Here is a 22,638-nt window from a genome sequence, read left to right as displayed (position 1 = left end):
TAAATATTCAAAATATTCTCCATCAGAAAATGCCACACTAAGGAGATTTTGCCCAAAAATATTTCTGAACCCTTCTCTTATTAATTAAACTCTAGGCATGGATCAAAGTTATAGAGTCCAATTAGTCCAATAAGTCCAACTAGTTTCATTTTACAAATAATCTTACAATTGCTTTGGGAATGGATGCCTGATTTTTTTTTCCAGATGAAAACAAGAATAGTATTAATGGCACTGTCCAACTGCTTGATTAATTAGTACTGATGTGCATATTTACCCTCCATCTCTTTTTTTCAGTACTTTTCAAAGTTAATAGTGGATTATCTATATTTTTTATCTAAGAGGTTGCCTTTGTTCTTGATTTTGTTTTTGTTTTGAAGGCGGCAATATGAATGAAACTTTTTCTTCAGGGAAATGCATGTGTGAGGCTAATTTATGCAAAAAAATTATTGTGGCACTTTGTAGGATATAATATGTTATTCATTTATTTAATGTACTTATAACATTACTCTATGAAAATATTTGTCAATGTGCATATGTTGATTATTTCTGCTAATTTTGCAGAATTGTCTCATTTTAAAAATTTAATTTAAAATTGTTTACTGCAAGGACAATGTACTCTAAATTCATTTAAATTCACTTCTAAGTTTCCAGTGCCAGGAAAAACAATAAAACACAATATATATTTTTTTCAAAAGCTTGATACTTTTGTGTCTCAAAGTTGCTTTTTCAAAAGGCAACTGAACTTTATTTGTTTTTCTTTGAAGACATTTTTTGTTGAGTTGCCTTTTGAAAAAGCTTCTTTGAGGCAACCATGATCTGGATGACTGAGAATCTCCATAGACATTGATACTTTTGTGAACACCACCAGTAAGCATGCAAAATATGCCACAATTTAAATGACTTCACATACTACTGATTTCTGACCATTGTACAATGGTTTTATATATGCAAATTATATCTATAACCATGTGTACTTGGTCATGAGTCATATGAGAATGGCGCTTCTGAGAATTATTAAGATTCTCTGTTCTTTTCTATTCTGTGCTGAAAATATTTGTTCTTGTTGTTCTCTTTGAACTGGGTACAGGTTTGGGGCTTCATTTAATTTGGGTTTCTGCTCAACAGCTCAAAATATTCTGCTATAACATACAATAGCAACATTTTAATACAAGGAGCCTGGTCTAGACTAGAGAAACTATTTCCAACAAGAGAAAGAAAGCATAATTGGGGTCTCTTTATCGCTACTGAGAGCAGCTGAGTGAACTTGAAAATCTTGGGAATAGTTCCCACTATTATAAATATTAAACAAAATGCATGCCTTGAGAAATTGAGGGTTAGTATCATGCCAGCATTAATTTCTTAGAAAAATGGTGCACAGATGATTTCTTAACTTTTGTGAATATGCTAAAAAGTGCACTAAGTGGGGCTAGGACAAATACTAAACTTAATGTGATTGGCATGCAATTAATTGGATATAATTAAATTAACTTGCAGTTAATAAAATTGACCCACAGTATTCAATGATTTTTGGTTTGTCCCAGTAAAAATTAGTCTTAAATAGTGAACTCTGAAAGGGCTTGGTGGGCAACTTTTAAATCCCTGCTATCAAATGGTATCCTACATATGTTTCCTCAGGAGTAGTAGTAGTTATATTTATTGGGCCTTCTTCTGAACTAATGTGGAACATAATATGCTAATTATTATCTAGGTACTTCAGTTTCTCTAGACGTCTTTTTATTAGTGTACCACATTAGCCTGTTGAGGTATAGAGAATGCCACAGAAAACTGAAATGAAAATATAATGATTTTACAATATTGCTTGATTCCTATAAGAACAAAAGAGTTCCCTCTTTCTTAAAAAGTTGGAAAGGAGAATAGTAAGTTCAAATCATTACAAAATCAATCCATTTTCAAATTCCTAAGCAAAGGTCAAAAATGGAAAATAAAAGCTTTTATACTTACAAAAGTATAAATATATAAATAATAAAAGATAAAAAACCTTAAAGCTGGCATTGTTGTATTCACATCATTCTTATAACATCAGCCTTATTTTAATACAACAAGTTGGTTTGGTATTGCAAGACCTGTGCAGACATAACAGAATCCAGTAGCAATAGCAATAGCACTTAGACTTATATACCGCTCCATAGTGCTGTATAGCTTTCTCTGAGAGTTTACGATGTCAGCCTATTGCCCCCAACAATCTGGGTCCTCATTTTACCAACCTCAGAAGGATGGAAGGCTGAGTCAACCTTGAGCCAGTCAGGATGGAACTCCATGCTGTGGACAGAGTTAGCCTGCATTTCTGTATTCTAACCACCAGGCTCTTGCAGAATCCAAACCTCATCTCAGAGTGTTGAAGAGTTTCATGTGGTCCGTGACTGTGGTTTGCCCACCCATTTAAAAATTATGGGTACAGAGGTACATCATCAAGTCTCCATATTCCCTCTGCCAGTTAATTATAATTAGCTTGTAACATACATGCATAAAACATAAAGCCAGAATTTGTTTAATATTAATGAGGAAGCTTGGGAGAAGATGGTGAGGCAAAAATTAGTATTGGGTAACTCAACTCTGTTTTCTTGCTATTCCAACAACTTGGCTTCCAACTTTCGATTTATTTGAGAGATAATGTAGAATACTATCTGATGAATGAACAAATCACACCTAACATTCTGCCTATTCTTTAAATGAAGATAACATCTATACTCAGGAGTATGAAACTAACTGCTGGAATAGATAAAGGAAATGATTGATATATGAATGATTTCGTTATACTGACTAAGCAATATATAATACCTGTACATGGTATACTTTAATTTTAATATGAGGTTCATGCAATATCTTACAACTATTATTAAAATTTGTCATAGACATGGGTCTTTGTTCTGGTTTGCTAAGGAATATTAAGTTAGAGCAAAATATGTTCATTAGAAGCAAACCACACCTATTGAATGTATTAATCTAATAGTTTGTTGCATTAAAGCTGCTCCAAATTTTTGTAGAATTTCCTTTTTAAACCAGACTCTTCTGGCACGCAAGCCTGCTAGGCATAGGTTTTTCCTCAGTGTGCCATGTATATTTGTGGATGATAGATATGATGCTGGAATTTCTCAGCAGTAAAACTGGGATACATCTATAGAGGGTTCTACATGAAACAACCTATCTGGATTTCACTCACAATTCCAAGCAAGACATGAGGCAGAAATTAGTTAGGTAGATATCGTTAACTTCAGGACCTAGATGGGGCCCTTTTGATACTTTTAGAGCTCTTTGTGGTGTTTGATATCATCAACCATGGAATCCTCTGGCCGCTTTCAAGGATTACGAGAGGGACATTTGCTTTCACGTGCTATTTAAATAGGAAGCCCAAGCCACGGCCAGGAGGGACCTTTGCCCAATTTTGACTGCTGCTCCAGATATATCCCAGAGACAGGTAAATAGACAAGTCCCACAGTAAAGTGATACCACTGCTATGTGAGCAGGCAATTCTGGCCTGCCAGTGCTGGGAGAAGTGCTTATGTCCTTGATTATTCCACTATGATGTATGTTCCTTAGGGCTCAGAGCTGTCTTCTATGCCATTTAATATCTACCTGAAAGCAATAGTGGAGGTGATCTGTCAGGGTAATGTGTCATCAATATACTAATGACATCCACCCATGGATTTTCCTCTGGGCTGAGCTAGAAATGCTAGGGAAGTCCTGAACCAGTTCCTGGAGGTTGTGAGGAACTGGATATAGCAAAACAGCTTAGATTAACTCTTTCAGTGATGAACTGGCTGTCCATCAACAAATGAATAACAGAACAATAGAGGAACCTAAAGGTAAAGGTAAACGACTAGCACATGCGTGCTAGTCGTTTCTGACTCTAGGGGCTGGTGCTCATCTCCGTTTCAAAGCCGAAGAGCCAGCGCTTGTCCGAGGACGTCTCCGTGGTCATGTGGCCAGCATGACTAGATGCCAAAGGCGCACGGAATGGTGTTACCTTCCCACCGTAGTGGTCCCTATTTTTCTACTTGCATTTTTACGTTCTTTCGAACTGCTAGGTTGGCAGAAGCTGGGATGAGTAACAGCCGCTCACTCTGTTATGCGGCACTCGGGATTCGACCCGCCAAACTGCCGACCTTCTGATCGACAAGCTCAGCGTCCTAACCCACTGAGCCACAGCGTCCCTTAGAGAAACCTACTGTTCATCAATAAATAACTTGGCATTTTAACAACTGTGATTATCCTAACAACACTAGTTATTCTGGTTTGATACAGAAAATACATACTTTCTCTTGTAGGTGCATATCTAGTCCTATGCATATTTGTTGGAATAGTAACTATGGTATGAGACATTGTCTCTGGGACATTCTAATCCAAGCAACAACAATTCTAATCCAAGGGAACAACAATCAAAGTTGGGCAAAGGTCTCCATGGTCGTAACTTGGGCTTCCTATTTAAATAGCACATGAAAGCTTATTCAAACCTAATCACCTTTCATCTGGATTATTGCAGCATACTCTGTGTGGGGTTGCCATTGGAGATAATTTAGAAGCTGTAGCTGGCATAAAACACAAGGCTAGAATACCACCTGGTCAGTCCCACCAGTGCAAAACTCCTATTTTAAAATCATTGCCTGGGGTACTGGTAGAACTCCAGGCCTAATGCTAGTTATTCATTTTAATGCCACAAACAGTGCAATATCAGATTAATTGGGCAATATCCTGGCATATAAAAGAACCTGCCTCAGTATCATCAGTATAACTAGCTGGGAGAGTTCCTATTTTCTGAAGCACATAAAGTATAGATAGGGTAGCTCTTACTTTCTGAGGTACAGACACAGTAGCAGTCCTTCCCTGCAGTCGCCTCTTACAAAATAAAATAATAAAATAAAATAAGTAGTAAAATATAGATCAGAGAAAGGGACGCGGTGGCTCAGTGGGTTAGGACGCTGAGCTTGTCGATCAGAAGGTCAGCAGTTTGACGGGTCGAATCCCGAGTGCCGCGTAACAGAGTGAGCGCCTGTTATTCGTCCTAGCTTCTGCCAGCCTAGCAGTTCAAAAGCACGTAAAAAAATGCAAGTAGAAAAATAGGGAACACTACGGTGGGAAGGTAACAGCGTTCCGTGCGCCTTTGGCATCTAGTCATGCCGGCCACATGACCACGGAGACATCCTCGGACAAGCGCTGGCTCTTCGGCTTTGAAACAGATATGAGCACTGGCCCCTAGAGTCGGAAACGACTAGCATGCATGTGCGGGGGAACCTTTACCTTTACCTTATAGATCAGAGAACAGCTATGTCAAGATAAAATTACATCACAGGTATATATTGGCACCAGTGCTAAGTTTACTGGTTCCCTTAGAAACAAAATGTTCATCATTAAGAGATATTTTTTCTACAATGAGCTATTCAGGTTATAATAAGCATGTAGATTTTATTGTGAAGATTTATTATTGCGACTGCATATTAGGCCCAATTGTTCAGAAGTGTAAGGAAATATGTTCTTATAAATACATGTAAAATTATTTAGGGCATAGGTAGGCAACCTTGGCTCTTTTATGACTTGTGGACTTCAATACCCATATTTCCTGAACCAGCCATGCTGACTTAGGAATTCTGGCAGTTGAAGTCCATAAGTCATAAAAGATCCAAGGTTGCCTACCCCTGATTTAGGGGATGCTAGTTGAAACTTGTAAAACTTTTCTGTTAAAGTCAACAGCAAATATTCATTTCTGCCTGTGTAGTGAATATAATACTATCATGAATCATTGGGATATAATTGTTATTACAAATTTCCAGTGGAGTTACAAAATTAATGAAAGGAGCTGGAAAATAAGCAGGATTTGTATCAGAGGTCTTCAAACTCGGCCCTTTTATGACTCATGGACTTCAACTCCCAGAATTTCTCAGCCAGACATGCTGGCTGAGGAATTCTGGGAGTTGAAGTCCATGAGTCATAAAAGGGCCGAGTTTGAAGACCCCTGATTTGTATAGTAGTGTAATAAAATGTTTTAAGGTATTCCATCTCGGGGAACTTCTGCAGTGACCTGTAATACTTGCTGGGAGAAACTCAACAATTTGAAAAAGCAGTTCCTGAGAAAAGCAAACTCTACCTATAGAGATTTATTTATAGTAAATGTTTCCCTCTTAGTGATCCAACTGCAGATATTAGAAGAGGTCATGCTGATTGAATAAAAAGGTGTGCTAGATTGGCCCTGTAAATGCCTTTGTGCTAAAAATAGCAGCCATAGCTATTAATACTTGGTAAAGCTCCACATGTGAATTAGCAAGTAGAAGTTTATGGCTAGGAATTTATTTACTTCAATTAAAATTGAACCAACAAACGCTGAATTAACATAGCATAGTAACATTTGCCAAATGCATTTTTAAAATATTCACTTTTGAGTGATATGGAAGTAGAGCTTTAAAAAATATGCCTGATGTAATTTCCAGCTCTAATCCAGCCAACATTGGAATTCAGCATTTATTTTATTAACTTATTTATTTAACTTACCACTATCTCATTCATTGAAATAATTCTCAGTTTTTGTTTAAGAAGACTATATCCATGCTTAAATTTCCCCAAACTAGTAGAAATTAAAATACTTGGCTAAAGTTTTGATTTCTTTTGTTTAGCTCATTATACTGCTTCCAAACAACTGGTAACACTACCAGCCAAACCAAATTGTTTTAACTATTCTGCTATTTTTTTAAACGGATGAAAGGAAAAAGGGTGGAAAAATACAGGAGGATTATAACTGAGAAGACCCCGTCTGGACACTCACATTCCATAAAAGTCCAGAATGAGGCAGAGCAATTATACAATAAATGCTTTGCATGAAAGTATCCTGAAGATGATTGTCAGTGTTGTGTGAGAATATTTTCATTTGCAGAAAAGGTCTTTCCCGTGCTCTTCTTTCCCATGTAGCCTCCCCGGATATTTTCCGAAGATCTCCCAGCTCTTTAGAGCAGATTTCAGTTGTGGTGGGAGAGAAAAGCTATTACACTGATGGATGCTGTTCTGTCAAGGAAATTCTGTGCTGAAATGAAATCTACTTTCCCAACAGCCCACACCATCATGCCCAACACATTGAAAAAGACTGAAAATATTTCCCAAGTACCAATTTTGTTTCCATTTGCTTTCTTATTTTATTAATTTACTAATTTTAAAATGTATTGCATCATTTCAAAATTAGTAAAATAATACTGTACAATATATTTCAAAATTAGTAAATTAATACTATGAGATATATGTAGAAACAAGTCATATTGATCCAATTTGATTACTCTCAGATAAAGGTATCAGACCTGTCTCTGAACTATGAGAGTTCATAGTTTACTGCACCATCAAGAGAAGAGTTAATCCACTGAACTATTTTGCTACTATTTTGTGTCAGTCCTAATTAGGGAAAATAGCCATTAATTGCGAAATGAAGAAAGCATAGGCTAGGTCAGGGCTAGGCAACCTCGGCTCTTTTATGACTCATGGACTTCAACTCCCAGAATTCCTGAGTCAGCTGACTCAGGAATTCTGGAAGTTGAAGTCCATGAGTCATAAAAGAGCCGAGGTTGCCTACCCCTGGGCTAGGTCAACCCTAGCATTATCACAATCAGGCAACTGCCTCAAGAATTAAATGATGGACGACTTCAGCAACCCCTATCCTTTATACCTGAGCTTCTCAGCCCCTTCTTTTTCTAGAAGAATAAAGCTGTATATATCCTACAGTCTCTCCTGCATTATCTAACCTAGCCAGAAATAATGTATCCCATCAGTGGCCTACAGAAATTGGTTTCTACGTGGATGGAGAAGAATCCATCTTTTCCTTAGTTAACAAAGTATCTTGAGCCAGCCTGAATTTCTATTATCACAAAAGGCAGATATCTTAGTGTAATTATGAATGTTATAAAAGGCTGGAGTATTTTTTTTAAAAATGTAAAACTTTTATGTTGGCCTTCTTAGTCATTAGTCCCTACCAACCTATGTCTTATTAAGTATAGAAAAGCATACATTGTACTGTGAGATATCTGCTCAGTCATTAATTTTCTGTATGAAGTGGAGAAGAAATACCTGCCCTTACTATATTTTATAATACCATTTTGCTCTTCATTAAAAGAGGTCCAACGAACCTCATTTAAACAAAATATAAGAAGACAAACATGCCATCTTGTCTTCCCAACCTTCTTCTGAAAAGTTGCAGAAATAGAATATGCCCAATTACCTATTTGTTCATCAGTTGTATTTTTTCATTTATCTGAAAGAGGTCAGCTGGATTTTGGAATTCCTTAACAAATTGATTATAAATAAAGGGTGAGTAATAAAATATAGATTGAAAGTTAGAGGCAACTAAATTTATTACTACTACAATATGCAATCTTACTGGTTTAGGGGCACTCATATTTCTGGTGTTATCTACTATAAATACAAAATATTAAAATACAAATATAATACTATTTAATAATAATATAAAAATAAATCCAAAACTGTTCTGCCCAGTGCAATGCCCTTCCTTGCTACCAGTTCTGGGGTGCAAAACTATGGAAGACAACTAGTTAGAAAAAAATCATGTGAGGCATTAATGAATGATTGAGAATATAAAGTTTGCTGCAAATATGAGACAACAATTAGTAAATGGAGGGGTGTGTGTGACAGAAATCAGTCCAAAGAGTGGCTATCAAATACTACTTAATTGTTGAATTGATATAAACAGAAAATCAGAGGAATGCAATTCTGAGAATAGTTTAGTTGCTTAGGGAAGAGTGAAGTCTGCTGGCTGGCATGCTGAATACAGTAGGAGCTTTCCGTGGGACAATATTTAGTCTCATCCATTGTTTATCATGGAATCTGAACATAGTGGATCACTTGAAACAAAAAGAATAATTTCAATATACCTGAGGAAGACATTTATGGTAAAGTAATAATTAGAAAATTAAAAGTAATTCAGGGAATACAATTTTTTCTATTTTTCATTTTATTTTACAAAAAGATAACAAAAATAAACAAAAAATACAAAAGATAAACAATAACAGTAATTATTAGGTACAGTATGCTCAGTGGAATGCTTCACCTGGAATTTAATGATGAGAAATAATTTTTATTTATTTTTATTTTAATTGCATTTATATCCCGCGGTTCTCCAAAGACTCAGGGCGGCTTACAAGCTTAGCAGTAGCCTTCATTCTATGTATATGCCTGCTTATTAGGGTTTTCACACACACCCCAGCGGCATTATTACAAAGTCAGCTTAATTGCCTCACTTTTACCTACCTCGGAAGGATGGAAGGCTGAGTCAACCTTGAGCCTGGTGGGATGCGAACCTGCACTAATTGCAGGCAGCTGGTGTTACTTAAGGAGTAACCCACTGCTCCACCAAGGCTTGTAGTAATTGTAGTAAACCATTGGGGAGTGAATTAAGATAAATCAGGTAAAGAATGTTACATGATTCAAGTCCAAACTTCTGGGCCTACTTAGATATTTGAACTGCAATCGGGCCAGACAAAAGCTTGGAAGTGATTAGGATTTGGCTAGCATGTGGAAGCGGTGGTTCAGAGACTGAATATGATGAAGGCTTCTAGTCTAACTACCACCCCATTAGAAGTGAGGCATAGTCAACATACATTTCAAGAAAGCCAGTCTTTCCATCCCATAGTCTTCCAAATCCAATTTAAAAGATCCCAAGCAGTTTTAACTATTTTCAGATCTATTCAAACCGAGGAGTGCTATGTTTATAATTTGCAAATTTATGCAATTTGCCAAATACAACAGCCAATTCTAGCCAACAGCTGAGCAGAGTTTGCTTGTCAATCATTAACTCCCTACTGAGTTAATGATGTGTTTATGCTTAAATACTCAATCAATTCCCTGTCTTCATATTTGTTTTGTTTTCTAAATTTCTAAATTTTTGTTCTGTTTGTAATTTTTTATTTATTTAGTAGAGGGAAAAAATCATGTGGATGCTCAACAACCCTTGGTGGCTAAAATATATACAAATAATAAAATACATGAGATTTTAAAAAATCCTCTTTCATCTACCACCTCAATCCTAGTGGACCCTAGAGCAAATAAATGACCAGCCTTTTCTAATGGTTCTCCTTGTGCTCCCTATGGTGGTAGACCTCTGTTGTCTTCAAAATTCCTAATGGTGACCTTCCAGTAACTGCATTTTGGTTCTTTTCCCCAAATATGGCACATATTGTTATGATGGGATGCCAGGAGACAAGCTTGAGTCAAGCACCCTTTCCAATGACAGCAGAGATCATCCCTTGAAGTACAGGGAGGAACACCAATCTCTTTCAGAAATGCTACTTGAAATAACATTTGAAATAACATTTCCCCATTCATGGAGATGACACCATTATTGTGGGAACAAAATTATTTTCTGCTTATCTTGTGGCAGTATTCTTTTGACTTGTCTGAGATTCTGCTTGGTTTATAAAGAGAGGAGTTTCCATAGCGCTCCAGGGCTCTCTTTGCTTCTGTTTTTCTGTAAGTTTTATATGTTTTATATTCAGAAATTTATTAGGCCAGTAAACCTAATGATCCTCATTTACTCATGACTACTTGCGCCCACAAAATCATTTTTAGTTGTATATATTTTTATTAATATTTTATTTATTGTATTGTGGGTTATTGTTTTGTGTTAAAATAATTCAGCATATACAATTAAGCATGCTAGAGTTAAAAATCCAGTTTAAAGACATTTTAAAATATTATTTAAAAGTTTACTTCTAACATAATATTTCACAAATGTTTTAAGCATAAAATTGATTGATTGATGCTTTATGCTCCTCATGCAATCAAACAACATTTTCCTTGGTACATATTCAGTATGACATCTTTTAAAAGTTTTGATACATCATATCAAAAGACAAAATACTTTTGAAAAATGGCTTTCCATCTCAGATGCAACTATTTGGCACTCACTCATGTGGGACACTATAAAAACACTCTTTAGACATAGTTAAATGGTAGAAGTCATTGTGCAAGCAGGAGCGAGGTTTCTTTCCTCTACATATCACGCTGATACACCACTTGAGAAACAAGCATTTACTGTGTGACTGCAGAAGCTACTGAAGTTATGCCTGCATGTGCACTGGCTGCTACAGGATACCAAACTCTGATGGCAACATAGAATAGGGATCTATACATTCATTGCTGCATTTGTAGTATAAAAAGCAGACATTGTCTATTTTTCGTCTGTTGGAAAATAGTCCAAACTATTATCAGCTATCCCAACCCCTCAAAGTAAAACCAAATGGATTGAGGTTCCCTCCTGTAATCTTGCTTTGTCACTATTATATTTTATAGGCCTATCTGCCTGTTGCAGGGGTGTCAAACTCAAATTCATTGAGGGCCGCATCAGCATTGCGGTTGCCCTCAGGGGGATGGGTGGGTGTGGCCAGAGTGGGTGTGGCCTACTGGGTGGGCGTGGCTAGAGTGTGTATGGCCTACTGGGTGGGTGTGGCCAGCTCTACATCATTCTCATCAAGGGTGCCTATGGGGGCGTGGGCAGGAGTGGGACAGGTCTGAGGGTCTCTGGCAGAAGGAGATTCTCTGGGCCAGGGCCAAGGCAGTGGGGGCCATTCCCTCACTGTTTCCAGGATGGCTTCGCAGGCCGCATGAAACCACTTCGCAGGCCGGATCTGGCCCCCAGGCCTTGTGTTTGACATGTCTGGCCTATTGCATTGAGGGGATTCAGGATGCTAGTTCATCCTGAGTTCTACAGGTAGTCCTTGACTTACGTGTCACACAGTCATGTGATTATGTGTTATGGCAATTTTGCCAAAAACTGGCACTTACTGTGTTTCCCCCAAAATGAGACCTGGTCTTATTTTAATTTTAATTTTAATTTTCCCAAAAAGGAACCAGGTCTTATTTTCGGTGGGGGTGTCTTTTGCACTCACCAACAGCCCCGCCCAGCTGGCCCACTTCTTCTGCGGCCAAAGGAGCAGCTTCATTCTGCAGCTGAGAATAGAGCTCCAGCCTGCATTTCTTAGTCAGAGACCTTTTTGGAAGGCCTATGCAGCCAAGAACTGAGCTATGGATTCCATAGCTCAGTACTCCGCTACAGAGGCTTTCCGGAAAGACTGAGAAATGCAGGCCAGAGCTCCATTCTCAGCTGCAGAATGAAGCTGCTCCTTTGGCCGCAGAAAAAGTAGGCCAGCGAGGAAAGTGTCGATCCATGGGAGGCCTGGCTGCAATGGTAAGCTCCAACCCCCCACCCCAACCCGCGCTAGCTTGATTTTTAGGTGTGCGTCTTGCCCCAAAACTAGGGCTTATTTTTGGGGTAGGACTTATATTAGGCCCATCGCCAGAGTTGGATTGAGCAACTCTGTGTCTGTCAGCTAATGCTGAAGAAAACTCTTGATTGATTTAGCAGTTCCAGAAATAATTCCTAGAAGTTGTAATCACTATTGCAGTTCAACAATCAAGAGGAGACCTGCTTGGAAAGACTAAGATAAATCAACATACTTAAAGGAGTTCTTTACTTTCAGCAAATAAAGCTCATTATTCATTCATTATATAGCCACCCATCTCGCAAAATGTGACTTTATTTCTATATTCATTGAGCTTGGCATTTATTCCTTAGTAAATATATAATTAAGCTTTATGTTCCAAAATGAATAGGATATCTGAGCTCTCATTTTTCTTTAACGGGTTCAGTTCAACTTTACTAGCTGTTTTATTTGCCCAACAGAAAAGTAGAGTGCAAATATATTCCCCACATTATAAGAGTTCGCTAGGTCAAAATCATGTTTTGACTATGTCTGTTGACTGAGTGATGATCAGAAGGATTTGTCATCATCTGTGACAGCAAAGGAAGTCACAAAATGAATGAGATTAAATACCAGCTCCTGGTGTTTTTTTTAATGTGAACATAGAATAATAGATTACAATGTACATGTTCTTTCCCTTTGTAGTTGAGACATTGATAACTTAAATCATGTTCCCATTTTGCCCTTAGCATATTGTGGCCCCACATTATATAGCTTTGGATGGATCTATGTAGCTTTCAGGTGCTCAAAATCTGTTAAATCCCTGTGGACAAGCTATTCCTCCTGCTGGGCCTTGCAGCAGTTGATAATTGCTTAACATAAGTTAGGCTGGGAATTCCTATTACAGTTTCCGAGATTATACATTGACTCCAGATGAACAATCTTTGTTTTCATGGTTCCTTGCTCTTGCCCAGCTGCATGGAATTTGACAGCAGTTTCTGTATGAGAGGTAACTACAGCATTTCCTTCCAGCAACATCTGTTGAGCGAAATCTATCTTTTTCTTCTTTCTCATATACTGTACAGTAATTTTGATTTCTCATATCCTAGTTAGATTGCGTGAACTGTTATCACCCTCCCCAGAATTCACTTAGCATAATCAAAATGTGTGAAAATCATTAGCAAGGTAAACTCTACTACAGGCACACAGGTATAGCGTTATTGAGTCCCAATCTCTTTTCTTCACTGTTTATGTTAATCATATGCTATTGATGTCTCTCCCCTTCTATTAAAAGGTAAAGGTAAAGGTTCCCCCGCACATGCATGCTAGTCGTTTCCGACTCTAGGGGCCGGTGCTCATCTCTGTTTCAAAGCCGAAGAGCCAGTGCTTGTCCGAGGACGACATCTCCGTGGTCATGTGGCCGGCATGACTAGACACCAAAGGCGCACGGAGCGCTGTTACCTTCCCACCGGAGTGGTCCCTATTTTTCTACTTGCATTTTTACTTGCTTTCGAACTGCTAGGTTGGCAGAAGCTGGGACGAGTAACAGGCGCTCACTCTGCTACGCGGCACTCGGGATTCGACCCGTCAAACTGCTGACCTGATCGATAAGCTCAGCGTCCTAACCCACTGAGCCACCACGTCCCCTTCTATTAGTAATATATTAATGCCTTAACTTTCTTTCTCACTCACTCTTTCTCTTTCCTCCCAGACTTTACATCCCTCCTGCTACAGTTAGTTTCAAACATTTGTCAAAGGGTGCCCTCTTTAAGCAAGTCCGAATGAATGTCCAAGAATTACTATTCTTCCAAGCATTTTCCCCCCTCTGCTAATTGATGATGATAAAGTTATCCATTCATTCATGTCTGACTCTTGATGATTCTGTTGGCCAGGTCTCTCCACATCTTCTGATCTTGCAGTACTTTTCTGAGTTATTTTATGCTCAGGCTGATGTCAGCTTTGATGGTGCTCCACCAGTTAGCATATAGTAATCCTCAGATAAAATTCTTTGGTATTTATTATGTGCATGTTTGTTTTATGAACTGATCTCTGTCCTTTGAACTTCTTGTGCTCTGTACTGACCAGTGGGATTTTTAAAAAGACCATTGGCTTGTCAAATAAGTCACTGGCACAAATGGTAATGCATGTTCAGGCTACAAATAACATGTCACATGGTTTCACATAGTTGGAAGAAAAATGTAGCTTAGCTCAAACGATGTGTATTCTTAATGTGGTTTATATAGGCAGTAGAAAAAGAAAAGTTCTTTCCTTTCTCATCCTTTCTCATCAGTTCAACAGAATATGACAGTTCTAATGTCAAAAGCAGAGTTAATACTCTAAAATGACCTGTATGTATAAATATTAATGCGTACAAGGCCAGCTCACATGACTGAAAATGTTTGAAAAAAGGATTGCCACTACAAGTCATAAAGCCACTTAAATATTTGTGGTACTGATTTGTAAATTTACATAACATTTATGAAGTAAAGGTAAAGGTTCCCCCGCACATGCATGCTAGTCGTTTCTGACTCTAGGGACCGGTGCTCATCTCCGTTTCAAAGCCAAAGAGCCAGTGCTTGTCCGAGGACGTCTCCGTGGTCATGTGGCCGGCATGACTGGATGCCAAAGGCACATGGAACGCTGTTACCTTCCCACCGTAGTGGTCCCTATTTTCTTACTTGCATTTTTACGTGCTTTCGAACTGCTAGGTTGGCAGAAGCTGGGACGAGTAACAGGCGCTCACTCTGTTACGCGGCACTCGGGATTCGACCTGCCAAACTGCCGACCTTCTGATTGACAGGCTCAGCGTCCTAACCCACTGAGCCACCACATCCCTATAATAACATTTATAATGTAATCCAAAATATAAAACTCTTAGTTTGCAGTTTTGTCCATATGACTTAGCATGGAATGGCAATATCTATTTCGTATCAAACATCTTTGGAAAAAATAAATCCTCAGGGAGGAAGCAAAATTCCACACATAGCCCACAGAATTATTGTCCCATTAAAAAGGGGAGGAAACAGAAAACCAAGGGAAAGAGGGAAAATGCCACTGATTGGTTAAAACGGTAACACCTCAGGCTCCCTATTGTATATGAATTTATTTTAAAACAGGATGCAAAAGCCTTTTCTTAGACATATTCTTTCTGTTTTCCTTCCAGATAAACGTGTTGACAACTGGCTTATGATGCAATCTCCTTTTCCAACCTTGATAATAAGCACACTTTACCTCCTCGCTGTTTGGCTTGGGCCTAAATGGATGAAGACAAGGGAGCCTTTCCAGTTTCGCTTTTTGTTGATTTTTTACAACTTTGGAATGGTCCTACTTAACTTCTATATTTTCAAAGAGGTATTTCTGCTTTAATGCTGTACATAAATAAGATAAGCCAGTAATACGCATATAGATATATAAAGATAGCTACATATATTTCTGATCTTCTCCTTCTCCTTCTTCTCCTATCAGTTCCACTGAGTACAATATGTCTAATTGCAAGGGGCTTATATTTAGGACTGTAGCCAGATTTGCTATAAGTAGTTCTCAACTTATAACCTATTGCTTAATCACTATACAAAATTGCAATGGACATACAGTAGTTATGAGGAAGACCCTTTGTCCTCAGGAGTCCACCATCGTTCAAATAGCTGGATGTGAATCCCTCCTCCTGAGATGTGGCCCTAGGTCGCAGTTAGGCTTACTGCTGGTATACATTCCGCCTAGTCGCACAGCAGCGGCCCTGCCTGAGCTTCTCGATATCCTCTCGGGGCTGGTGGTTGAATTCCCCAAGTTTATAGTTTTGGGTGATTTCAATCTACCATCCCTGGGAGGATCATCTGAGTTAGCCCGAGAGTTCATGGCTTCCATGACGGCCATGGACCTGATACAAGTAATTCGGGGCCCGACTCATGTGGGGGGCCACACGCTTGATTTGGTTTTTTCTATCTAGACGGTGGTTAGATGATCTTGGTGGGGGTTCCCCAATTATTATACCCCTGTCATGGACCGATCATCATCTCCTGAGGCTGGTCTTCTGCTATGCCACCCCCCGTTGTGGAGTTGTGGAACCATCAAGATGGTTCCGTCCCAGGCACTTAATGGACCCTGAGAAGTTCCAGGCAGCGCTGGGGTCTCCACCTGCCTCCTTTGCTCACAGCTCGGTTGATGCCTTAGTGGAAGCCTGGGAAAAGGCTGCCACGGATGCACTTAACCGAGTTGTTCCCTTGCGGCCCCTGACCCGATGCAGATCCCAGTGCGCTCCATGGTTTTCCAAGGAGCTCCGGGAGATGAAGCGTCGGAGACGTGGCCTAGAGAGCTGTTGGAGATCCACCCGATCTGAATCCGACCGATCGTGACTAAGATCCTTTACTAGATCTTATCTCGCAGCAATGAGGATGGCGAGGTCTAATTACTTTGCTACACTCATTGCGTCCGCAGATAACCACCCGGCCGCCCTGTTTAGGATAACCCGCTCCCTCCTTAATCAAGAGGTGAAGGAGGATCCCTTACAGGGTCGTGCCGAGGAGTTTTGCCAACATCTGTCGGACAAAATCACTCGGATTCGGACCGGCTTGGACTCCAACTGGACAGAGTCTGACGATCAGGACATAGGTGGTCTTGTCGATGTTATCTGGGAGGAGTTCGATCCTGTGACCCCAAAGGAAGTGGACAGAATTATGAGGAAGCTGAGCTCCACCACTTGTTTATTAGATCCGTGCCCTTCTTGGCTGGTTTATTCGGCCCGAGAGGGAACACGAAGCTGGCTCCAGGCGGTGATATCTGCCTCCTTGAGTGAGGGCTGTTTCCCCTCCGTCTTGAAAGAAGCGGTGGTGAGACCCCTCCTCAAGAAACCTACCTTGGACCCAACTATATTAAACAACTTTCGTCCGGTCTCCAACCTTCGCTTTCTTGCTAAGGTTGTTGAGAGTGTGGTGGCACATCAGCTCCCTTCGGTTCTGGAGGAAACTGACTATCTGGACCCGTACCAATCGGGTTTCAGGCCCGGACACAGCACAGAGACGGCATTGGTCGCCCTGATAAATGATCTCTGGAGAGCTCGGGACAGAGGTTGTTCCTCTGTCCTAGTCCTACTAGATCTCTCAGCGGCTTTTGATACCATCGACCATGGTATCTTACTGCAGCGTCTCAGGGGATTGGGAATGGGAGGCACGGTTCTTCAGTGGTTCTCCTCCTATCTCACGGGACGTTCGCAGTCGGTATTAGCAGGGGGGCAGAGGTCGAGCTCGAGGCCTCTCACTTGTGGAGTTCCTCAGGGGTCGGTCCTCTCGCCTCTCCTGTTCAACATCTACATGAAACCGCTGGGTGAGATCATTCGTGGTTTTGGAGTTGGGTATCATCAGTATGCTGATGATACCCAGCTTTTTATTTCGACCCCAAACCACATCAGTGATGCCCTCAATGTGATGTCCCGTTGCCTGGAAGCAGTTCGGGTCTGGATGGGGAGGAACAGGCTTCAACTCAACCCTGACAAGACTGAGTGGCTGTACGTACCGGCATCTCGGGATATTCAGAACATTCCATCTCTTTCTATGGGGGGTGAGTTATTACCCCCCGTAGATAGGGCTCGCAACTTGGGAGTCCTCCTAGATTCACAGCTTTCCTTGGAAGACCACATAATAGCTGTGACTAGGGGAGCCTTTGCCCAGGTTCGCCTGGTGCGCCAATTACGGCCCTATCTAGACCGGGATGCCCTGTGTACGGTTACTCATGCACTCGTGACCTCTCGTCTAGACTACTGCAATGCTCTCTACATGGGGCTGCCCTTGAGGACCACTCGGAGGCTCCAACTGGTACAGAATGCAGCCGCGAGAGTTGTGTTGGGAGTCTCCCGATACTCCCATGTTACACCTCTACTCCGTGAGCTGCATTGGCTCCCAGTTGTCCTGCGGGTGAAATTCAAGGTGCTGGGAATGGTTTTCAAAGCCCTACATGGCATGGGTCCGGAGTACCTTAGGAATCACCTGCTGCCAGCGTCAAGCTCCCTCCGCCCAGTGCGCTCCCACAGAGAAGGCCTCCTAAGGGTGCCGCCATTTGGAGAATGCCGTCTGGTGGCTCCCAGGGGGAGGGCGTTCTCTGTGGGCGCGCCGGACCTATGGAACCGTTTACCGGTTGAGCTCCGGATGGCTCCCGACCTTCGCTCCTTCCGACGCGACCTAAAAACCTATCTGTTTGAACAATCCGGTCTGGTCTGACGGGTTCTGTTTTAATTATCGTTTTAATGTAACTTATCTTCTGCATTTGGGCATTAGGGTTTAACTTATTTTCAATTTCTGTATTTGTACGTTTTGATATTTATGTCACTGTTCACTGCCCTGAGTCCTTGGGGAGAAGGGCGGTATACAAATCAAATCAAATAAATAAATAAATAAAAATACGTAGGGGACACTTACATGGATTTGAAGTTCCGATGTGCTCTCCACACATGATCATGTTACCGTAGTTCAAGCAGTTGGCTACTAAGCCACATTTACAGTCACTTAAAGCATCCTTCAGTCACATGACTGCATGTTACAATGGTTTTGCTGAAAAATAGCATTTACTTCCATTTTTGGTAAAACCATGCCCATAGCAAACCTTTGGTTCTTACTTAATGACTACAGCATTTACTTAATGATTACTGCAAAAAAAAAGATAATAAAATCACGTCAGTCACATGACTGACCCACTTTACAACCATCATAAATTATGGTTAGGATCAGCAGGCTCCATTACAGTCATAACTCGAGGACAACCTGTACTTGTGACCAATGGTGGGATTCAAATATGTGAACAACCGGTTCTCTGTGTGGATGCCACTTCTGGAAGTCCATTCTGGGCCTGGGCAACAAAAAAATTAGCTACCAGTTCTGCCAAACTGGTGCGAACTGGCTGAATCCCACCACTGCTTGTGACTCATTATTTCAGATGAAAATACAAATATTTGGACAGGTGGATGTCTCTGCACTCAGTTATTGATTTCATTGAAATTGTTGGGTTGAATGCAGGAGTGTGCAGACTTGAAGTTTGTGAACTGTCTTCTTATTGCAGAGGACAAGAAACAATATTGCAGTGAATTCTTTCAATAATGCTCATTTGAAACTCAGGAACATGCATGAATTATTTAGCACCACCAATTATGTTAAGTCATGACATGATTTGTTTGGTTTCAGCTTAGCACAGTTACTTGAAATAAACCATAAACTATGATAAACAAGAATTATATGAGAATTAATTTCCTAAGGTTTCATCAACAAACTCTGGTTGAGGGTAACAAAATATAGTGTGTAGTATCAGATCTGCAACAATATTCCGGCAGCATTTTTATTTGGTACATTCTTATACCAAAGCACAGTATAAGCAAACAGTGCTTTGTAATTGCATCTTGCAGAGTATGCAAAAGCATAACAAATTTGCTTTCACTTGGAACCAGACATCCTGAGCCATCTACCTGAAGAGCAGGTGGCTATGGCTGTCTCAGCACTCCCACTTTCTACCAACTGAGCAGGCAAATCTAGGGCTGCTCTTAGTCTTCAGCATTAAAAAAAATGCTGCCTGACTCTTGAAATTAAATTAATTAAATGTTTAGATAATTAGATTTTTATCACGAGGTTTTTTTTTAAAAAAAAGATAAACAATCATTTTGGAATGTTAGTATCAATTTTTTTTGTCTTTCTTCTTTTCTTTGTTCCACTAAGATTCCTGACATGTTTTTATTTGTTCTAAGCATTTTATGTGGTGGCAATAAAAGGAACCAACCATACACTTATGAGTCACATTTAGAACCAGACCCATAAGATGCCCCCCCCCAGACATGTGAATTGCTTAAAGAGCCCTTATGACAACATTTACAGTATGCTGAATTGACCCTGAGTAGCAACAGGGGGAAGAATCAGTCATGAACCTGTGGTTCAGTAAACCAAACTGTTTCTATTCTCTGACCATATTTCAGAGGTACTACAGCTAACATACTAATCTAGTATGAAGGGGTAAATAATGAGGAGGTCATCCAGATAGGTTTATCAAAAACATTCTATTGGGTCATAACAAGGTATAGAGCAGGGGTCTTCAAACGTGGCCCTTTTATGACTTGTGGACTTCAACTTCCAGAATTCCTCAGCCAGCGTGCCTGGCTGAGGAATTCTGGAAGTTGAAGTCCACAAGTCATAAAAGGGCCACGTTTGAAGACCCCTGGTATAGAGCCTATTACTGTGTAGACAGTAGATAAAATGAGAATACTAAAAATATAGGGAGAGCCTCAGTATTTTGTCACATTGTGCACAAAGTCTCATATCCTAGTTATGCTATGATTATCATATGTTGTTTAATCCAAAGACAACAAAAACAAACAAACATAGTGCTCTAAGTAGCTATCACAAAGATGGTTGGAATACCAATAAGAGGAGTAATAGCTATCATAATGTAGCTGATCATGGTCTATAATGTCATTTGGTAAGATATCCAGGCAGCTGTATTACTGATGGTTTATACCAGGTTTATACCTGCCTAACCTTGGCTCTTTTATGACTCGTGGACTTCAACTCCCAGAATTCCTGAACCAGCATGGCTCAGCATGGAAACCCCTCCCTTCCCCTCAGCATGGCTGGCTCAGGAATTCTGGGAGTTGAAGTCCACGAGTCATAAAAGAGCCAAGGTGGCCTGGTTTATACCAAACTTAGCATGAACCCACCCATACATAAAGGCAACAGTCCAGTATTTGGGCCTGTATAATGAGAGAAGGTATGATCCCTCACTAATACATTTAATGTCCAGTTTTATTGCAGTGATTACTACACGCCATCTTTCTAAATTATTGATGTGAAGGCAAGGCTGCACTTCACCACAGAGCATTAAGAAGCTTACTTTTGCTCAGATCCTGTTACAGCAGTAATCCTCTTTCTGCTGAGTAATCTGGACATGAGGGGAAGGGCTATGCCAAAGGAACAAGTTGCTGAAAGCACCCTTTCCCAACCTAGTGCCTTCTAGAATTCAGGAACTCCCCAGAAGTTAAGACAGGGATTAGCAGTATTTTTCAGGCTAAAGGACCCGCTTGGTTTTTGAATGGAATGCTGAAGGCCACTTCCAAACACTGTGAAGGACCAGGAGAAGGAATATGGTTAGGACAAAAACTTAGGTTTGATTTAGTTTGAATATAGATAGACAGACAGATCTAGTTACATATATATATAAATTAAAGTAACATGATTGTTGGTTTAAGGCATAATACAAGTGTTGAAGTGTTAGCATTGAAAGTCTTAAGTGGCTTAGAAACTGAACTGCCACAGAGTAAGGATTGCATTTGGCCACTAGTCTCTTTTGCCTCTGATAGCTGTTTTTTCCAATCCAATAAAAGAGAATATTTGTAGCTCAGGGTTGAAATGAGGGGTCCTTGGTGCTCACTGAGCTTGGTTGTTTTCTTGCAGACGTTTCATTAGCCAAACTAGGTAACATCATCAGTGCTGTCAATGCTACCTAGTTATCTAGTTTGGGTAATGAAACGTTTGCAAGAAAATGATTAAGCTCAGAGAGCATCAAGGAGCCCCCTTTTTTCCCAATCCTTTGAATGCTTCCACTTGTGGTGTTTGTAGGCTTTTATTTGAGGTATTCTTCCTCTTGTGGTAATAGTTGCAAGATGCCTTAAGAGGCTTAAGTCTTCAGTGGAATAGAAAAAAACAAGTTAAATGAATAAATAACATATATTTCATATTCTCTCACCCCCAAAAACTTTGTGATGGCGTTCCATGGTACCTCCATAGGGATTGGGTACCCCAGATCAAAGGAAGCAACCTAGAACTTATGGGGCACATTGAGCTTAAATCACCCTTTGAGAGGAAAAGGAGAGCAGAAATTTAAACAGACACTTTATTAAACAATGCTAGTTAGTTTAGAAAGGTTATTTTTAAGTGACAAATTTTTGCAATATTAATTTGTGAATTCCTACTTTCAGCTGTTTTTGTCATCAAGAGCTCGGGGATACAGCTATATCTGCCAGTCTGTGGATTATTCAGATAATGAACATGAAGTTAGGGTGAGTAGAAATAATGTGTATCACTTAAATTATTTTTATAGGTTAATATTACTATGTCTGTTCCTGACCTCTAGTGAAAATCTATTTCAGCATATAGATATTGTAAGAGCTCTTGTAAGAGTTATGCTACATGTTTCTTTCAAGAAGTTTTTACAAGTGTGTTTAAACTGATCACTTTATTTTAAAGAAACATGTAGGACTTTTTAAGAATTGAGATTCTTCCCTTGTTTCCAGCCATATCTCCTCCCATTTCTCCCCTCCCACTCAATTTAAAATTTAAAATTATGCTCCCTATCTTTTTCTATATACTTCAAATTGGTTTAAATACTATATAAGAAATAGTATGAAACAGGTAATATCCTGCTTCTGGAATTATGTGTTTTTATTGTTTAGAAACAAATAATATCCCCTGTACTA

The 22,638-nt window shown here is 39.8% G+C and overlaps 1 protein-coding gene across 1 annotated transcript in view; it reads left to right on the top strand.

Annotated features, from left to right (window-relative positions):
* ELOVL4 (ELOVL fatty acid elongase 4) overlaps nt 1-22,638 on the top strand; it is a 50,642-nt gene that overhangs the window by 5,280 nt on the left and 22,724 nt on the right. Inside the window, exons 2-3 of the mRNA XM_081342484.1 lie at nt 15,364-15,551; nt 22,141-22,221. Of these exons, the coding sequence (XP_081198610.1) occupies nt 15,364-15,551; nt 22,141-22,221 (269 nt within the window). The remainder of the gene's footprint in view (nt 1-15,363; nt 15,552-22,140; nt 22,222-22,638) is intronic.

The sequence above is a fragment of the Vipera berus genome, assembly GCF_964194415.1.
Source record: "Vipera berus genome assembly, chromosome: 1".
Taxonomy (NCBI): domain Eukaryota; kingdom Metazoa; phylum Chordata; class Lepidosauria; order Squamata; family Viperidae; genus Vipera; species Vipera berus.
Note: the sequence above shows the minus strand (reverse complement) of the source record. Positions and strands in the feature narration are given on the sequence as shown.